The sequence below is a fragment of the Apus apus genome, chromosome 2 (genome assembly GCF_020740795.1).
Source record: "Apus apus isolate bApuApu2 chromosome 2, bApuApu2.pri.cur, whole genome shotgun sequence".
NCBI lineage: Eukaryota > Metazoa > Chordata > Aves > Apodiformes > Apodidae > Apus > Apus apus.
The window spans coordinates 105337737-105358951 of NC_067283.1; the positions used below are offsets into that span (position 1 = coordinate 105337737).

At 42.5% G+C, this 21215-nt stretch overlaps 1 protein-coding gene across 26 annotated transcripts in view; it reads left to right on the forward strand.

Annotated features, from left to right (window-relative positions):
* Positions 1 to 21215, forward strand: part of EPB41L3 (erythrocyte membrane protein band 4.1 like 3) — a 149852-nt gene that overhangs the window by 80910 nt on the left and 47727 nt on the right. For all 26 annotated transcript variants that reach the window (XM_051609574.1, XM_051609577.1, XM_051609569.1 and 23 more), the window contains exon 3: positions 4611 to 4808. In XM_051609574.1, coding sequence (XP_051465534.1) covers positions 4755 to 4808 — 54 coding nt within the window. In that variant the 5' untranslated portion in view covers positions 4611 to 4754. The remainder of the gene's footprint in view (positions 1 to 4610; positions 4809 to 21215) is intronic.

The following is a 21215-nucleotide window of genomic DNA, read 5'->3' on the forward strand; positions in this document are numbered from 1 at the left end:
GAGTGTAATTCTATCATACATAGGCATATGTATTATTCATTTTGTTCTTCCAGACATCTTCAATAATTTTTCTGCCACAAGTTTTTTGTTTTGGTTTGGTTTTTTTAATCTCAAAAAACCCAAAACAAAACAAACCCCAGAGTAACTACAAGACCAGACAAAAAACTTAAGCACCAAACCTGTCTATATGTGTTTACAGAGGTGTGAGTTTTGAGACCTGAGGAGACACTCTGGTGTGCTGCGCAATCCCCTTTTTCCCCAAAGATCACCTGTGAGCTCATGTCTGTGGAAGCCTTGGTAGAAGAACTGGGTTAGTGAAGGGACGTGTGAGACCTTCCCATTAAGATTACTAGATTGAATCCAGAAGTGCCTGTTGTAAACTGTCTGCCAAATCCAGCTGCAGTAATCACAGAATCATGGAATTATAGAATGTTTAAGATTGGAAGGGACCTTAAAGATTATCAGGTTCCAACCTCCCTGCTACAAGCAGGGACACCTCACACTAGACCAAGCTGCACAAAGCCTCATCCAACCTGGCCTGTGACACCTCCAGGGAGGGGACATCCACAACCTCCCATGGCACCTAATGGTGAAGAATTTCTTCCTGATGTCTAACCTAAATCTCCCCTCTTTCAGTTTAAAAACATTACCCCTTTTGTTATCACTGTCCTCTCTGGTGAAAAGCCCCTCCTCAGCTTTCCTGTAGGACCTGTAGGATCTACTATTTCATAGTGGCTTAAGTATCTGTATTACAGGAAAGAACCACTTAAATGCAGCACTAAGACACAGAGCTATCATCAGTGGTGTCACTAAAAAAGCCAAAAATTGAAGGAGTAATGGGTATCATGCTCTTGCTGTCTGTAATTGCAGTGAGGAGGTTGATGATTTTTGCTGTTGCTCGTATGAGAGAACCTTGGGAAGAAAGATTTAAGTTAATGATCCATGACAGTGACTTTTTGCTGTCATTCCATACTCATAAAAAGAACATTTAAATGAAGACAAAAATGCTTCTTCATGTTGAGATTAGCAGTTACTACAGAAATTTGTATCAGGTATAATAATGCAATTCCACTATCTTCCTGCCTTCCCATCTCGTTCAAAATGAGCAAGAGGATGTTGCACAGGTGGGGCACTGGCACTTCTGAGCAACTATCATAGGTAGACGGGATTAATATATTCTACAAGTTTGATAATGTCACTTCATACCCCAGTGAGAAGCTGTGAAGTATCAAACATCATTACTGTTGGATCTTGTGGCTCCAAAGGCTGGCTTTGAGAATGGGGTCCAGCTTCAGAAGTGGTTGAACATACTGTGTCATAGTAACATCCAGTAATATACATAGAGGTGAGAGATCTTTTGCTCAGAAAACACAAACCCTGAAGCAACTTGAGTTGCACTGGAATTTAGTCTACAACACTGAAAATACTGCAAAAATATAGTATTGGTAAAGTATTTTGAAGAAAATGGAACTGTGCTTTCAGAGTTCAGAATAATTCACTGACTACATGACTTTTTCACTGGCCATTTTTTTTTTTCTTTTCTTTTCTAGATAGCACAATGTCAGGTTTTCTTAGGAAGAAGAGACTTAATAAGGTCTGAGAGTACCTCAGTGTCTGAACCTGTCAACATAGTTTGGGGGATCTTCTCTGATAGTTCTTGGCATGTTTTGTTCTCCAGACAAATGAGAGAAAAACCTTTGTATGATTTTTAAACTAGACCCATTCCCCTGATCTTAATGTAGACCGGAACCTTGACAAACAAAATAACCTCAATAGTATTTTTTAAATAATTATGGATAAATAAGCAAATGTCTGCTGTAGTCTTGAGATACCAAGTGTCTTAATGAAGGAAAATAACCACCAATCCATTAGGATTCACAGAAATTGTTTGCAGATGGTTCTAAAATTCGAACGGCTGCTTCATGCCCTTGTTTGTGTGGGATTTTCTCTCAAGCAGCTTTCCTGTTCTTTTTTGAAAAACTTAAATTCCATGCATCTGGTTTTGTTGGTTTTTTGGCTTTGGTTGTTTTGTGTTGGGGCAGGCTGTTAACTATCACATGAGAAGTCTAATGAGCCACCAGGTATGATAGCATGTTTTTTCCCACCCTGGAATGACATTTTGCACCCACACACATACATGCACCTTCCCTGGTAGATTTCTTGACCAGGAATTTTCTTTGTGCAGAAATCATCCAAGAGCCCTCTTCCTGTCAGCAGCAGTGCAGCTCTTCACAGAGGCCCTTGCAGGAGACATCTACAGTCTTGTTCTTCTCTGGGTACAGTAGGTTGGGCCACTTGCCAGGTGGCTACGGTTGTGGTGGAGGGGCAGCTGGCCTCAGGCCTTGCTCTGAGCCTGGGGGGACTCTCCGCCTTGGTCACAGCCACCATGAGCATGGAATGCTCAGTGAACAGCTAATCTGCTGACATACACTTTGCCTTCATCCTGCCAGCCTCGGTACACAGGGACCTTGAAGACCGGGCACAGAGCTAGTGGCCAAGTGCTGGGGGGCAGGAGTCCTCCAGTGCTGGAGCTTGAGGGGGAAGAGATGGCTGGCACTGGACTACTCCTGGGGAAGAGCTTCCACAGCTCAGGGGATGAGGCGGATTCTGAAATCACCTTTTGTATTGCTTTTTTATCTTTCTAGTCCCACTATCTTCTAGTCTTCCACTGAGGGAAGCCCAAGAGACCTTTGCTATGCCCTCACTCACAGGGAAAAGAGGAGTGTGGGTCTTCCCTTGCCTCTTTGCAGTTTGCTGGCACTTGTGTGGGAGCTGGTGCACTTGGTAGCAGGGCTCATTCCAAATTCCTCTTTCCCCTGTTCACCTGAAGGCAGAGAGGAAGCTTATGGCTTGTTTGTATGAAACCTCTCAGGGAAAGCTCCCTGTCATTTGGCAGTACAATGTTGTTGCTGGTTGTACGATGCAAGGTTGTTCTGGTCTCAAAGCAGATTAAAGTTTCTGGATGGATTTGCTCCATTCTTATGGAGGTTTATTATATACAATAAATGGAAACAGATTTGGAGGATTAATTTACAATATATTTCCAGCAATGCTAGTTGCTTGTTACACTGAAATAATTCAGAACCAAAACAGTTCAGTTTGTTTTTTATTTCCTTGTAGGAAGATAATGGAAAGATTTTACATATTTTTTAATTTTTATTTCATTTAAGCTTTAGCCTAGGTATTACTGCATTCCTGTTGAGGTTTGGTTTGGATACTATCAGGGGCATAACTGATGAGAAAGGTAATGACTCCAGCATAGTGCTGTTGCTAGGAAGGGTGAAATGCTGTAGAGCAGTTCTGGCTTTCATCTAGTCCTGTGGGGAGGACCATGGGCCTTGCTGTATCATGGTAACTCTTCAAATATTCTGACCCTCAGATAAACCCAAGCAAAAGTAACCATGGTTATTACTTCACTCCCCTTTCCCCTTTCAGATAGCACCTACTTCTCACTGGCTTGAGGGACTTATCAGGCATCTGTGGAGAACAAAATTCAGCCTCTGGTCCTGTAGTTATCATCCATTAGCCAGCCAGCTGCGCATAAAAGTAATCTGGCCCCTCAGTTCCATCCTGTTTGTTTAACCCTTTGCTGGGGTGCTTGAGGAGCCTTTCACTCTCCCAGGCATGTCTGCATCCTCCTGTGAATTCACAATGTCATGGGTTGGTCTGTCCTCTCCTTCAGGGAACTGTTTTCTCACCAACAGCAAAATGAGTGCTAACCTGATAATATTGTCCTATTTGTATGACATAATGGAAGCAGCATGTGATTTAATAGGTACAGGACTTAATACCAAGAAACTGTAGGAATATCTGTTCATTGCAACATTTGCCAACTATTCAGCATTTCCAACAGACTGAAAAAACAGGTTCAAGAAGTCCAAGTGGGATTTTGTCCCTACAGAAAAAGCAGGAGCCTAAAGGATTTTCATGCATGCCCCTCCTTCATGGGTATTCTGTACATTTCGGTGTGAGAAGTAGGGGCTGGGAGGAGTATAGGCAATACAGGAAATATTTTCAATAGATAAAAAAAGTGTCCTGCATCAGAGGCCTTCTCATCCAGGCTCCCCACTAGGCTCATTTAAATGCTTGGGTGCAGGGTGCATAGTGTACTGCATTGTGTGATCATTTTATCTCAGGACCACAAAGATGATCAAAGGGCTGGAGCACCTATCCTACAAAGACAGGCTGAGAGAGTTGGGGCTGTTCAGCATGGAGAAGAGAAGGCTCCAAGGAGACCTTATAGCAGCCTTCCAGTACCTGAAAGGGCTACTGGAAAGCTGGGGAGGGGCTTTTTGCAAGGGCTTGTAGGGATATGGGACAAGGGGTGACAGTTTCAAGCTGGAAGAGGGTAGATTTAGGTTAGACATTAGGAAGAAATTCTTTAGTGTGAGGGTGGTAAGACACTGAAACAAGTTGCTCAGGGAACCTGTGGATGCCCCCTCCCTGGAAGTGTTCAAGAGCAGGTTGGATAGGGCTTTGAGCAACCTCGTGTAGTAGCAGCTGTCCCTGCCCATGCCAGGAAGTTGGAGCTAGGTTATCTTTAAAGTCCCTTCCAACCCTAGCCATTCTGTGATCTCACTTCAAAAATGCATCTTTCCTTGTCTTTATAGGCCACAGACAAAGAACAGGAGTTTGCTGCTGCGAGTGCAAAACAGCTGGAATACCAGCAGCTAGAGGACGACAAGCTCTCTCAAAAATCATCATCTAGCAAACTTTCCAAGTCTCCTCTAAAGATTGTCAAGAAACCAAAAAATATGCAGTGCAAAGTGACACTCCTGGATGGATCGGAGTATGCATGTGAAGTCGAGGTAAATTATGTTCTGTTTTTTCATCCTGTTGGGAGGAAAATAATTGAAATTAGATTCCTAATTTAAGTGGAAGTATGATTGGCCTGATATTTCACTAATGCCATGTACAGAGATACTTCTCTTGTCTTCTCTGGAGGTTGAAGACATTGCACAGATTTGAGCTGGATGAGGGATCATGAGCAGTCCCTGGAACAGCTGGAGACTCTGGATTAATTTTATGTCAGCACATGCCACAATAGAATGCAGAAAATTAGTTATGGGCAGCAAGGCCTGTAAACAAAGAAGGATTTGATCTCACAGGGCTCCGTTTTTCCTTGGTACTCTGCTGAGTTGAAACTCACAGTGACTCACTGTCCAGACAGTAATTCTGACCATCATGAGATTAGCAGGGGCATGAGAGGCACCCAGAGGAGGAAGGGGAAATGTTGGGAGCAAATACCAGTGACAGTGGTGACGTTTATGTGTTTCTCCCCTATGTCCGACTCTGTCTGAACATTACTGACAGAGAGTTGCTGCCATCCCTGCTGGAACTTTGCCAGATCCCTGCTTTTGGGAGGGATGGTCTTTACTGCACTGTGACATACTGGTCTGTGCCTGTGGGCAGACCCATGCTAAGGAGATGCCTTGCCTCCAGCTGCAGAATGCCATGGAGAAGCAGAGCATGAAAAAATTCATCATCTCGGATGCATGTCCCCATTCAGCCTTTCCAGCCCTGTCACCAAAGTGGTCTTTGGGTAGCGAACCAGCCTGTCCTGAGCCTGTGTTAGGTCAGGAGGTCACAAGCAGTGGCAGGGAGGGGAAGGATATGTATTGGAGGGCTTGGCAAACCACAGAACGTGATGGATAAGAAAAGCCACCTGAGGAGGACAGAAGAGTATAAAGGAAGAGGTGGGATAATATGCAGGCTTGAATGGGGAACCTGCAGGGAGCACCAAGGAGAGAGGGTGGCGGAGAGGAGTATCTGACCAGAAGTGAAATCCTGAGGTCTTTACAGTCAGATCACACTCAGACATTGCATCTTCCAGCTGCTCTTGTTTTAAGTGCTTTGGAGAATGGCAAGTGAGGAAGAACTTAATGATTTTTGTTGAACTGCATGCAGCTTGACAGTTTGAGCCATTTTTTTCTATGCTAACACAGGAGCTGTGATTTTACTACGCTTAAAGCAACTCAGCAGTCGTGCTGTCGAGTATCTTTAGTTTAACTGGCCTAGTCCTGTGTTGTTTCATTCAGACTAGCAATAGCTATCTGGCCACATACTTTGTGACAATTAAGTTGTCATTTCTTGACCTGTGGGTCCCAGTTTTGTCTGTCAAGAATAGCATGTTAACCATTAAGCTGGAAAAATGACTAATATGAGCTTTGATGGAAAGAGTCAAACTCATTTTAGTTTTTGCCATTTGCTTGTAAAATGTGAGTCACTTTTTGGAATACAATCCAGTACATTTTACGAAATAGGATTTCTATGGAAATCTTGCCTAGCAGGCTGAACTTTATGAGAATATAAGATGGATCAGAATGAGAGATTTGTTGCGTTAAACTTCAACTTTAAACAAAAAAAAATGCTGTGAATAATATTTTTTTTTTAGGAAGCTTTGGTTTTCCACTGAACTTGGACTCTGTTGAAGTGTTAAACTGCTAGCATGTAGAACCCATCATGTTTTATTGCTTGTAAGATTTCTCTGCTTTGCAAGTTCTGAGTAGCTCTTGAATAATATCCATATAAATTTTGTATGCATTTTTTCCACTTACACTGCTGAAATATTCTGAAGTTGTATTGACTGTCATCAATAATCACTTTATCTGCTTCTGAGATTGTTAGAGAAAAAGTATATGCAAAGAAAGTTTGTAGGACCAGGAGACTGAGAGTATGTCTCAGGAGATATTTCAGGAAACCATGGCAGAGGCTGAAGGTGAAGTTCTCCTACAGCAATTCTGCATAATACCAAAGTTCTGTGGCTGTTTCACAGAAGCTCAGTGCTTCAACATAAGAAGTAACCTGTCAGATTTCAGAAAAATGCTATCATATTTCAAGGATCATCTACAAGTGAGCTTACTGTAAAGGGGAAAAAAAAAAGTAGTGGAAGACCTAACAAATTATGGAAGTCAGTAAATTCACCAAGATAATTCCTTAAGTGAAAGGGGAGAGGGACAGACAATGTATGGCAATAAAATATGTAATATTTCCATTCCTTATGTTTAACCCATGTAACTGCATCTTGTGATGTGGATGGTGGCCTAGGGTAAGGATGTGACAGTCAGTGAACGTGAGTCAGAAATGTCATCCCATGTTGTCAGCTCCTGTCTTCCAGCTCTGTCTGTATGTCATACTTCTACCCATTGAAGGCTACAAAGCAGTGTAATCTAGAAGAACCAGAAACTTGGAAGCCTAATTTTGAGCTAGAATAATAGCTCTGTTCATGAATCTTAATTTGGATGTGGGCCAGGTATTTATCCTTCTGGAATTGCAGTTCCTACTCTGGGAGTTGAAGATGATTATGAAATGTGTCAGTTACACTATGGGGTGCTTTGCAAACGACAGATGCTTTAAAATATGTTAAATATTAATACTATTTAAAGGACCTTATTGCTCTGAAGCAGAGCACAACCTACAGCTTAGCAATTATGTATTCATCCAGGTAACAACTCGACAGCCAAAATTGCATGTACTCACAGACTGAGATGTTTCTGAGGCAGCTTTGGTTAATCCATCTATCTTTCAGTCTCTCTCATGTCCAGTACTTTGCATTTATGACACCTTGAGTTTTTCGTATTTGTACAAGATATATCTACAGGGGAAAATGTAGCAGAGGTAACTTCAAAGCTGATATTAATAGTGGTTCATCTAATGTGCTGTCCTTTTGGTAATAGGATCTTAAGCAAATGCCAAGTAAAAGCTTTCTCTTGAGGCCTGACAGTGTTACTGCCTGTGTGCTGTCTCTTTCCTGACCCAGAAAGTCTTTCATGCAGTAAGACATTACAAGCCAAAACCCGGTGAAGTTGGTAACCCAACGAGTTCATTCCTCCTCCAAAATTATGAAGTAGAAGTGTTAGCATCTGTACCCCCACTACTGCTCTCATCTTGGGGCCTACAGATGCTAGCAGCCAGCTTATTTAAGAGCAAGGGTTCCTTTTGGAGATGGGATGACCACCTGTTCAGGGCCAGCTGTTGGCTTTTGGAGCAGAAGTATTAGCTGTATGCTGACATTGTCCCTGTTGCTGTCAGAGACAGCCTCAGAGTCACTAAGTGGTTCTCTTATGTCGTGAAGAAGCTGGAGGTCTCTAGTGGGTGCTCAGTCATGGGAGATGACTCGGTTTCCTTAAGAGGGATGCTGAGCAGTGTTGTCCACCTAGATGTCCACTCCTTCTGGCAGTGGTTTTCCTTGGGCTCTTCATCTCACTCTCCCAGCCAGCAGCAGGATCAAAAATGTTTGTTGTCAAAAGCAGCCAAGCCCACAGCTGGGGCCAAAACTGCACTGCAAAGAGGATGCTGAAGCTGTCTCTCTTAAGCAAACTAGACCTATACTTTGCATTTTTTGATTTGAAGAACCAAAGAGAAAGCAAGAACCAAGACTGTGAATTGATTTCAGATAACCTTAAAAAAGACAATTCAGGCTTTTCCTAAGATACAAGAAAACAAGCAGATATAACTTGTTTCTGGCTTCCTCCCACTTCAATTAATGATTTTTCAAGTACTGTAGTACAATTACACTATTTCTAGGATTTATTTACTTTCTCTTCCTGCTCTGACCCATCTCCATTTTCTGTCATCTAGACTACTGCATTTTAATTTAAAAGATGCAACTGGAACTAGCTATCATCCTGTCCCTTACATGCAGCCTTATTTGAAGTGTCTTCCTAGTACAGGTTGGAATTTGCCTTCATAATTTCTGATCCTGTCTAAACATGTATGTGTTATTAATCACAAAGTGAAATTAGAAAGCTACAACATAATCTAAAGAAACCTTAAAAAAATTAGATTTTACTTTCAAAGACTCCGCTGACTAAGCCCATTGGTAATTTATACTTTTTCTTCGTTCTTCTACTGCTCAGTCTTTCTTACCATGCAAGACACCAGTAAATGAAAACAAACGTTTCCATGGCAGCCTGTCTGTGGCATCTCTGCAGCCCTGCATCAAACAGGGTGAGTTGCCATAGGATTCAGACAGGCTGCAAAGCACACAGAAAGGTGACATCTCAGAAAGCATTACTTGTATCCCCTCTTCTTGGCAGGCAGGGGTCAACTGAGGTAGTAGGGGATTTGTAAAAATACACAATGTTTGGGTTTGGGTTTTTTTTCATCCAGTTTTCTCAGTCATGCCGCTGCTGGGATCCGAGCAGTAGTTGGGTGTCCTGCTTTGTAGCTGCTGCTACACCTTTGTGATCAATCTCTGGTGGCTTCCTTCCTGATAGAGACTCCATTTTCTTAATGGGTTTCCCCACATCCTCAGGTGACTTCATAGTAGCACACTTGAGGTGAAATGGTGAGAAATTTTATTTCCATACGTCTGAAACCAGGATTTATAACGTGGACAGAGGCAGACTGGAGTGAACAGGTCCCTTTCTGCCCTGCACAAGTATATGCTGAAACTCCTTTTTGGAAACAAAATGGACAAGAAATAAATGGATTCTCAAATAGAACAGAGTATTGCATTTCACATGAGGTTTTCTTTTTCCTGTTAGAAAGTGAGAGTACATGGATGCTTCCTTAAAAAATAAGTCGTTAAAGATAGTCATAGGCTTGGAGAATAGAGAACAAGCAGACCTGTTTCTCCTCTGCCACCACTGCCAGAAATGAAAGAGAGCAGTGCCTGACTTAGTGCTGCATATGTTTCTTTTCCTGGTTTTCCAAATCTGCCTTGCAAGACTATCTCTGGAGGAAAAAATGCCTCTGTGTTTCTGTATGGCAGTGGGGGAACTCATGCCCCATTGTCCCTATCCCTGTGTGGAGTCTGGGCTAACCCTTCCCCAGGAGCCATCTCAGCATGGACCTGTGCTCTGCTTTTGCATGGGAAGTTTAATAACATGAAATTTCTCATCCTTATTGAGGTGGGGTTTAAGGTCAGGAAGGAAACGTCTCTATTAAGATGCACTCTGCTTTCTGAAGGATACCGTTTCAGTTACCCCCTGCACATTTTAATTGTTTAATGAATTCCACACAGTCTTTTGCAAATGGGCTTTACATGTGAAACTGATTACTGAATGCAAGAGGGATTTTTTTAATCAGTTTTTTCCTTTTGACCTACTCGTTGCTTACATTTCAGTTAATTTAATATGAAGAGCTTTGTTTTAGGATTTTCTTCCTTCCCTGGGAAGTGTTTCAATAAATGTGACTGGGTTGAGATGCATCATGGTCATTACATAGAATGTTTTCTGTGCCCAGACCCACTAATTAGGGCTGACTTAGATTAGCCAAGGGATTCAGTAAAGATCTATGTTACCTGACACATGTCAGTAGGACTCGTAGTATTGCCTGAATGTATTCCATCTGAGTAGAGTTAATACACAGCTCTTCTGGCTTGCTTTTTCCAAATACTGTGTGCAGCTTTTAATAAGTTAAAATACTTGTCAATTCAGGAAGCACAGTGTTCTGGAAGTCGATACTGATGTTGTCCAGCTCATAATAAGCAACTGAGAGGCTGAGCAGAAAAAGGCTTTTTGCTTCAGTTTGGTAATTGAAACAAAAATAAACATGTTAGGGCTACCTTTTTAGCGGTTTTTTTTTATCATTGTATATATTGTTAAGGTTTTTTACTGAACCTGAAGAAATCTAAACTAAAAAAAAAAGGTCACTTCAGGTTGAGCCAAGTATTTTGGAAATGCGATGAGGCGAAAGGAAGATGCTAGTGTGGCATTTAAAGTGTTGGAGTGTTTCCTCCTCAACAGGAGAGGCTCAGCTCCCCCGCAGCTCCTGATGGCTGGGAACATCTGGGCTCTGTGGTATTCAGGGAAAAGGTCTCTTCTAACCTTGGTAGGAACACACAGCTAAGTGATTAGACAGCTGCGGTCTCTTGTATTTCCTCTAGTTAATATGCAAGTTTTTTACAGAGACTGAGGGAGAACCAGAGATTAAACCCAGGTCACTCTTTTGGATGACACACCAGCTAAACAGCAGGTTGGGCTTTAAATTCCACCATTTGGCACAGCAGAAGACATGTTCACAATCAAAATAAATGCCAACTGTTCAAAATAACAAAAAAAAGTTCAATATATTTGTATGTGTCCTCTCTACAGCCATTCTATGCATCTAGTCCTCTTGTCTCTTGCCTTTTGTTAATAGTTTCTGAAAATTATTTGGGTGGTGAAATGATGGATTTAACAGACAAAAATCCTCATTTTCATACTTCAGAGGCACGAGCTCTTTTTTGTAATGGTGAAAATTATTGAGAGGTCAACCTACATTAACAAATATTTTCAGCTGCCCTGAAACTTAATTTTCTAAGGAATAAATAATTGGCTGAAAATTTCCTAATGGAATGTTGCCTCTGGTTCCCTCCCCTTCATGCACCATTTGGACACAAGCCAGGAAACAGGAGCTTGTTCTTGATCTGGCAAAGTTTTTTACTTTTTTTTTGGTCACTCACCCCCCAACCCAGGTACTGCAAGGCTGATTACACATTACTCAGGACTGTATCCAGGCAGTTCTCAAATACCTCTAGAGGAGGGAGCTCCACAACCTCCCTGTTCCAGTGCTCTGTCACTCTCACCATAAAGAAGTTTTTTCTCATATTTAAATGGACTTCCTGTGTTCCAGCTTCTGCCCATTGCCCCTCGTCCTGTCACTGGGAACTACTGATAAGAGTCTGGTTCCATCCTCCCTATACCCACCCTGTAAATACTTAAGGCATTAACAAAGGCTCCCCAAGCCTTCTCCAGGCTAAAGAGTCCAAGCTCTCTCAGCCTTTCCTCGTAAGAGAGATGTTTCAATCCCCCAATCATCTTTGTTGCCCTCCTCTGGACTCTCTCTGGTACTTCCCTGTCTCTCTTGAACTGGGAAGCCCAGAACTGGATGCAGTATTCCAGATGTGGCCTCACCAATGCAGAGGAGAGAGGGAGAATGACATCTCTTGACCTACTGGCCACACTCTTCCTTATGCACCCCAGGATTTCATTGGTCCTCTTGGCCACAAGGGCACGTTGCTGGCTCATGGGTAATTAACTATCTACCAGGACTCCCAGATCCTTGTCCTCAGAACTGCTTTCCAGCAGGTCTATCCCTAACCTATATTGATGCATGGGGTTCTTCCTCCCCATCTGCAGGACCCTACAGTTCCCCTTATTGAACCTCATGAGGTTCTTCTGTGCCCAGCTCTCCAGCCTGTCCAAGTCACACTGAATGGCAGCACAGCCCTCTGGAGTGTCAGCCACCTGTCCCAGTTTGGTATCACCGGTGAACTAGCTGAGGATATACTCTGTCCCCTCGTCCAGGTCATTGATGAATATGTTGAATAAGACTGGACTAAGTGGATAATGTGTCCATTCACCCATGACCATCCTCCCAGATAAGTTGCTGATTTTCTTGTCACTTCCTGGTCGTGTTTCTGCAAAGTCTCTCTGCATTTTCTTATGTTTCCTGCTCCAATTCTGCCTGTTACCTGGTCCAGCTCCCGACTGAGCCATGTGAACTAATCTCTAACTCTGTTGCTAGTTGTTCCTACTTTATAGGTGCTGTCACCATGTTAACACTTAGGATTTTCTGTTTCCAGACTAGAACTGAAGTAGATGTTCACTTTGTTATTACTGCCTAAAAATATGGGCTGTCATATAAAATCCTAACAACTCATATGGGTGATTTTTTCCAGCTGAGCTCCATGTGGGATCACTGGACTTTTTTTTATGTTTTCTTATGCCTGTCTCTTCTTAGAGTGAACAAAATACCAGAGAAGGGACAAGGTGATGGGGGAAATACAGCTTGTAAAGCAAAGCTTTGATAGGCAGCAAGGTCTGTCTCTCGTGGTTTATCTTGCTCTGGCAGAAGTGGTTTTTGATCTGAAGTGGGTAAAGCTTGGATATAGCTTGAGAACAGGCTATGCTGTTTTTCATAATAACCCCAGTGTTGATGGTGTGATAATAAGATACCCCAAATCTACAAGCCTGATCATCACACTGCCTCTCCTGTCTCAACAGCATCTTTCTGTGCTGTGGTTTCTGTGTGATTTGCGGTTGTTTTTTTTCCACTCCAGCTTGGCAATGTAGGTCAGGGAGAGCTCTCTGGCTTTTAAATTCATATGGCAAGATTACCCTGTAAATCAGACTATGTTGACCGTAGAGCTTTCTTCAGCTGAAAATAATAAAAAAAATGTTTATGGCTGATTTTTGCTGACATATGCCAGTAATCATTTATGGTACACGTAGTGGTTGGTTCCCCTGGCTGTGTCAGTGCTAGGCTTGTGCATTGTTAGCAGTTACACAGGAGGGATATGTGTTTGTGGAGCTCATCCAAGTATAGGTGGAATAAGGAAAATATTTATATGTATAATCCCCACTGGAAATCTTCAGCTGCTGTCCTGAGTCCCAAGAAACCCACTTGAGTTATGACAGAGTGTTTTGAAGGAGGCAGCAGGGCAGACAGGAGGCATTAAGCCAGTGTATCAGCTGCATGTCTAGTTAAAACCCAAGCCCAAACAATCTGTACTTTCAAGAAAGCTGAGTAAGGAGGGATGCTTTGTTTGAAAAGCCTCCAAAAATTGTGGAGTATGGTTCATGATTTTATGTCAGAATTTAGCAAATGTGTGAGACGAATCAGCATACTGAGAACAAAACTGCTGTTTGAGAAAGTATCCACTGTTTTTTACCTTTATCAGAGAGCAGTGCTTGTAAGCTGTTGTCAGATCTCCATTTTTACAGCACGAATTCTGTTGATGCACTTGGGTTGCCCAATCATTTGATAATCATCACGTTTGATGGCTCTTTCTGTAGGCATTGTGCACATGCAGCCATGACTGATGTGCTTCCACATATGAAGATGTGCTCCAGAGTATTTATTATTCCTCAGATGCCTGCTTTTGCTGCTTTGCATCACCACGAGCACACAAACTGTGCAGCACACATGTTAGTATGCTGAGAGGTTGTGTGATGCCAGTGCTGGTGTGATCTCTGCTGCTGCTTTATAAGGCAAAAAACCTAATTTGGTTTGATGCCAGAATCAGGACTAGGTCACCAATCTTCTTATTGGGATTCAGCAGTCCCCTGGGTTTTTTTAGATTACTGATGGCTTTTTAGGATTGCAAGCTCAAACAGCATTAAAGAAGGTTGCCCTGATAAAAACTATGTCATGTTACACAATGTCATTCACACTTGGTGCAAGTATGTAGCTATAGCATGGACAGTGTTACGTATTTATCTAAATGCTTCTATGAAATACTTATAAGCTAGGTGTCAGAAAAGGTTATTTTCAGGAATGGTAATACATTTCAGTGTGCTGTACTACAGTAAATATCAATAAGCTGATAAATGACAGTACTACCATGATGGGGAAGAAAAAGAAAATAATCAGTTGTCACTGTATTTCAAAATACCTTCTAGCCTACTGTAAGTTTTCTTATGTGATGTTCATTTATACCAGCAAAGCAGTATGGGGTAGAGTTCTAAATCAAGAAGCAGAGATAGGCAAAACAATATTGCAGGTTATATTTCATACTATTAGAATATGTTAGTCACCTACTGGGATGTATACGCAGTATACAATGTCAGTAAAGAAACAGAACATTTGGAGAGCTTGTGTTGGCGTGCAGCTTTCAGGAAAAGCATTGCTTTATATGAAGTATATTCGTATTGGGGAAAAAATGTCTTTTTAACACAGCTTGTATTCAACTGTATATTTCTGAAATTGCATAGCTCTTAGTTCTTCCCACGTTAGGCTAAATTGTATTTGGAACTGTGACCTGGGACTTTTCCAAATGCAGTTTACTAGTGAAGTTTCATTAGTAGCTATAGTTTAGCATGTAGATTAAATGGTATTTCTTCTTGACTACCATAAAAATGAATGTGTTTTGCTTTGAAGCTCTCATTTAATTGCCTTTCTTTTTTTTTTGTCACCTGAAAGGCTAGCAGAAATGTCTTGATCAGTATCTCCTACACATGCTAGCAAACTGCTTACAAACCATTTGAGAGTATTATGTCCATCCAAGGGTTACATGTTCTCATAAATGGTCATATGCCAAACCCAAGATTTTTCCTTAATAAAAAGTTGGAGTAAAAAGACCAGATGAGTTCATTTCTTTAAGCTTTTCTGTGTTTGCCTGTGTGGGAGAGGGGAGTAAGGTATTTGTTGTTTGCTTTGTCACTTTATATGTCTTACTGCTGTCTTTGATGTACAAGGTTGTACTGGTAACTGCAGCTAAGTTTTTGATCAGTAGCGGAAGTGACTTTCTTTAGAATGTTTTGTATAATGCCTAGAACATTGCTCTCAACCACTGAACTTTCAGATAAACTAAATGTTGATGTTTCTGGAACTGCCAGTGTCATTTTCAGCAAGGGCAGCAGGAGATATCGGGGCCTAAATTCCAGTGGTTAAGTCATGTTATACTTTTAAAAGCTCTCATCCTGCAAGTTAACCGTGTCATTTCTTAAGATATACTTCAGTAAACCAGAGGAAAACTTGCTGATTTTCTGCTAATTAACACTCCAGGAAAGAGTCTTCATCCTTCTCTTCCTCTTGGATGCTCCCCACTGGGGACTTCAGTTGAGTAACAATAGATTTTAAGAAATTTGGGGGTTCTTTTCTCCTTTGTCACCTTTATACTTAATTTTATTTTCCTCATGGATAAAAACTGGAATAGTGTGAACCACACAAAAGCAAGTCCTCTGAAGATGCAAAATACAAATATATAGAAGTGTAATGAACTTAAACTTCTTTGCAATTGCTTATTCCATTTAAAGTCCTTGGGAAAAATAAACCTGATATTTTTTTTGTCTTTAATCAAGAGTTGTTCAAAAAACACATTCTCATTTCTTGGACATTTTCTGGCCTAAAGTGCAGTGATTCTTATAAAATCACAGAATTGTTTTGTTTGGAAAAGACCTTTAAGATCATTGAGTCCAACTGTTAACCTAGCACTGACAAGTCCACCACTAAACCATGTCCCTAAGCACCACATTTACACATTTTTTAAATGCCTCCAGGGATGGGGACTCCACGACCACCCTTGGCAGCCTGTTCCAGTGCTTAACAACCCTTTCTGTGAAGAAATTGTTCTTCATATCCAATCTAGACCTCCCTTGATGCAACTTGAGGCCATTTCCTCTTGTTCTATCACTTGCTACTAGTGAAAAGAGACCACCCCCCCACCTTGCCTCAGCCTCCTTCCAGGTAGTTGTACAGAGTGATAGGGTCTCCCCTCAGCTTCTTTTTCACCAGGCTTAACAACCCCAGTTCCCTCAGATGCTCCTCATAAGACTTGTTTTCCAGACACTTCACCAGCCCCAGCACTGAGCCCTGGGGAACACCACTTGTGACTGGCCACAAAGTGGATTTAACTCCATTTACCGCAACTCTTTGGGCCCTGCCATCCAGCCAGCTTTTCTCTGCAAAGAGTACACCAGTCCAAGCCATGAGCAGCCAGTTTCTGCAGGAGTATGCTGTGAGAAACAGTGTCAAAAACATTAGTAAAGTCTAGACAGGCAACATTCACAGCCCTTTTCTTATCCACTGAGTGGGTCACCTTGTCAGAAAAGGAGATCAGGTTCATCAAGCAGGACCTGCCTTTCATGAACCCATGCTGACTGGGTTGCCTGTTTTTCCTGCATGTGCCACATGATGGCACTCAAGATGGTCTGCCCCATAACCTTTCCTGGCATCAAGTTCAGACTAACAGGCCTGTAGTTCCCTAGATCCTCCTTTGGGCCCTCCTTGTAGATGGGCGTCACGTTTGAGAACCTCCAGGCTACTCCCATGTTTGCGAGGACTGCTGGTAAATTATGGGAAGTGGCTTGGTGAGCGCTTCTGCCAGCTCCCTCAGTACCCTTGGGTGGATCCCATCTGACTCCATAGACTTGTTTATATCTAAGTGCTGCAGCAGGTTGCCAACCATCTCCCCTTGTATTATGTGGGCTCCATTCTGCTCCCCCTGTGCTTCTAGCACAGGGGACTGGGTATCTGGAAATGATCTGGTCTTGCTACTAAAGACTAAAGGCAAAGGCTAAAGACTGAGGCAAAGAACGCAGTAAGTACTCCAGCCTTTTCCTCATCCTTTGTCACTATGTTTCCCCCTGCATCCAGTAAAGGATGGAGATTCTCCTTAGCCCACCTTTTGTTGCTAATTGATTTATAGAAACATTTTTAATTGTCTCTTATGGCAATAGTCAGATTTAAGTTCTAGTTGGGCTTTGGCCCTTCTGATTTTCTTCCTGCATAGTCTAACAACATCTTTGTAGTCTTCCCTTAGCTTCTAGGATTGTTCAGTTCTGCCCTGTGTGTCTTGACCAGCTCAAATGCTTTCAGAAAAAATATGGGGAATGTCATAGGATGTAGATTTTTAATTTGCAGATAAAATGTGCTCCTTGCCACAATGACTGTGTGAGTCTAGGACCTCCAATTGACTTCCTGTAGATGGAGAAGCACCGTGATGTGGTCACCAGGTCCTCTGCATTTGGAGCCAGACTGTGTGTTCACTTACCCATCAATTTGTATATGTTTGTGTATGCATGTGTTATGTGCATTAAATTATATACATATTTGCCTACCCATATTAAATTACAGCATATTTGTGACAGTCAAATCCCTCCCCCAGAAATGGGATGCTTGGTACAAAACTGATCTTGGAAGCTTGCATACACTTCAACTTGCAAGTAATGACTGTTTGCACAAGTAATGTTTTTTTCTGGGATTGGACATATTTTTGTGTAAGCTGGGTAATTCATGAGGAAAGAATGAGAAAGTGTGTTGTCAGGAGGCTGGAATTTAGCGACTGAGAGACTCAGCTGGAGGAATTTATGGGAAGAGAGTGCTCACTGCAGCAAGTACAAAGTATTCCTGACAGCCAGTTAATCATTTACATTTGTTTGTGTTGCAAGAATAATTGCAGAAGCTGCAACGTGGGGAGGGAGAAATTTTCCCTAGTGTATGCCAGTTATTTCTTGCCATATACATTTTAACTTTTGTGGGTGTTTGCCTTGCCTTTGCACAGAGGAGATTACTATGTGGCCCATGCAGTGTAGAAACCAAAGTGTCATCAAAAACAGCTTGCAAAATTAAATGTAAATTGAAACTGTTAAATGAAGGAAAATCAGTGGTCTGGTCACAATTGGAATCTTTTTCATCATGCACATTGCAAGTGAAAAAATTAGCTAATACTCCCCCACTAGAAAGAAAAGGGGGAAAAGAAGAGGTTAGTACAGCCACATGCCAAAATACATTACAGCATGCAAGGCTAGAGCCAGCCTACACATTTATACAGAGCATTGTTAAGATCCATTGGAAAGTGCAAATGCTAATTAGGAATGTGAACCAGATAACCTCAGCATCAGTTAAAGTCCAATTATTCCTACCAGGATTTCATGATACTAATCTGTTTGTCTTTCTTCCAGCAGTCGAGCCCAACTAGAGTTATTACAGTAATTGTAGGGAGTTTAACGCCAGGCTGGTGTTTGTGTTGCGTTGTTTGCTGGCTCCCTGACAGCTTTTCTGAGGAAAGTGGCAGTGTCGTGTTTGCATGTGTTCTTGCAGAACTATGTGTGTGAACTCCTTCCATTTAAAACCCAAGCCCACAGCTGTGATACTTGCTCATCTTGCCATGCTCCTTGACTGGACAGAAAGGGGGGGCAGAGTTTCAATTCAGTGGGGCACGCCCTGACCTTCTAGATACTATGCAACGGAGATGATGGTTGGTGGTGGCAAAAATGAATCTCCTTACAGTTGTTTATTTGGCTGTGGAACTCTTTCTATCTTTGGATTTTCCCTTGTCTGTAAAACTTGGTCTGAATCTTATAATTGCTTTCCTGCAATTATATGCAGGGGCATACCTGCATGCTGCAGCTTCCTCCCCCAGCCCTTGCTCAGCATTTTGCATCCACATGAGACTGCAGCATCAGATGCAAAAATAGAACTGCTCCAAAATGTGACACTGTGGAGGTTGCAATAGCTTTCATTTCTAGGAAGCTGAGAGGGCTGTTTTGTGCCCTTCAGCTCCTCACCCTAGTTCCCTGTCAGTGGGAGGAAGGTAATCTACTTGTAAGTAAAAATAGAGCATGAGAGTAGACTGACACTATGCTTCAATCAGGTGCACAATGATTAACCCCTTAGCACCTGCAGGGGTGCACAGGGAGCACAGTGTCACAGCCACAGTGGTTGGTTGGGGCTAGGAAGGCGCCTGGTTTGAGCATGGTGATGGTTGGCCCTGGGTCAGGCCAGCTGTGGCATTGCCTGGCTGCTGTCTTCAAACCCTGAGATGGAGGCCCTCAGGCTTGCTTAGATAGCATTCTCAGGGTGGTATTGCCTCTTCAGGGAGAAATTTGTCAGACAGAGGGTTGGATTTGGTCTGGAAGAACTGAACTAAAACTGGGCAAAATGGCTGGTCCGGTAGGTTAGAGGTTACCCAGCAAGCTAAGGTGTGTTAGTGAGAGGGTGTATCAGAAGAGAGGCTCAGACTGTATCACCGAGGTGTATGCTAAAATGCCCCACAGATGGTTGCAAATAGTTGTTTTTCAGGGACAACACAGTACTGCCAAACCAGGAGCCACACAGCAGCTTCAAGGACACACTTCTCTGATGTGGCATCTCCCAGCATGGGGCAGCCAAGCCTATGCTCTTGCAAAGAAGCAAAATTTGGCTCTTGGAAGTGGCACTTCTGGATCTTGATGAATTTTCCTTTGGCATAACTAGCCTCTGGTTTGAGAAGGACCATCCAGCACATAACATCTGAAATCTTTCTGATGTCTTCCTTATATCTCACCAAATAGCAAAGAGGGTTACTGGGGTTTTATTAGTACCTGCATGACAATGAAGTTGGTGTCACATCTTTGTATTAAGTTGCTGGTTGCTCATTTCACTTATAATTTTCCCATTGCTTATCGCAGTACAGTAACATATGTTTTTTGTAGCTTGATTACTACAATATAGGGTTTGTTATTACCTGAGAGTCCTGATGGATAACAAGGTGAGCAAGAGTCAACAGTGTGCCCTGGCAGCAAAGGCAGCCAGGGGCATCCTGGGACACCTTAGGCAGTATTGCCAGCAGGTAAAAAGAGGTGATCATTCAACTTCACTCAGCACTGGTGAGACATTTGTGCAGTGCTGGGTCTAGTCCTGAGCTCCTCAGTACAAGAGAGACATGGATGTACTGGAGAGAGTCCAGCAAAGGTTCACAAGGATGATGGAAGGACTGGGGCATCTTTGCTATGAGGAAAGGCTGAGAGAGCTGGGACTGCTCAGCCTGTAGAAGTGCAGGCTCAGGGAGATCTCATCAATGTATACAAATACCTGATGGGAGGAATAAAGAAGACAGAGTCAGACTGGACTCAGCAGTACCCAGTGCCAGGACAAAAGGCAATGAGCTCAAAGTGAAATACAGGAAATCCCATTTAAACATAAGAAAAAAAAAAAAAAAAATAGTATGAGGGTAGTCAAATGCCAACACAGGTTGCCCAGGCAAGATGTGGAGTCTCCATCATTGGAGATACTCAGAACCAAAGTGGACATGATCCTGAGCAGTCTGCTCTAGGTGGCCCTGCACAGGGGGACTGGACTGGGCAGTCTCCAGAGGTGCCCTTCAGCCTCTGCCAGTCTGTGCTTCAGTGATTGTATCAATGCGCAATATTGTATTTTGTGATGGAAGTATCTATAACAAAGGCTTGTGTTTTTTTCACTTTAATAATGTTTATCATAAGCACATTAGGGTTTATGGGCTTAATCATAATAAAGTAAAACTTGGTCATTATTTTTGTACATTAAGAAATACCAGACATTGTACCCAAATGTTTGCCAGTGAGGTTAACTGACTTTATAATCTTGTTCTCTGCCCAGAACTAAGATGGAAGTACTTAATTTTTTATCTCACTCTCAGAGATGTATGATGTTACCTTGGTGTGATGGCCTTGTAAGAGGACAGGGGTGGAATGGACAGTTATGGGCTGAAGAAGCTGACATGGAGAGGCTTGAGCAATGGACTTTCTCTGGGGAAGCCACCTGGGGGATGGAAGAGCTTTTTGTGACCTTCAACCTCCCGAGGAGGGAGAGGCTCAGCTCCAGAACCGTGGATAAGCTGGAGAGGAGAGGCTGCTTCTCCTTCCCTTTGCAAGTGGGAATTGCTGGTGGGCACAGACTTGCCAAGTTTGTTGCTGCTGGCTCCCTTCACTGGGAGCTTGACTAAGAGGCTGTTTATTCCCATTCCAGCTTTAAGCAAGAGCCCTAACCTTTATAGTGCTGCAGGGAGCTGGCTCTAAAAAGTGAAAAGTTTTTGCTCCTGGACTTTT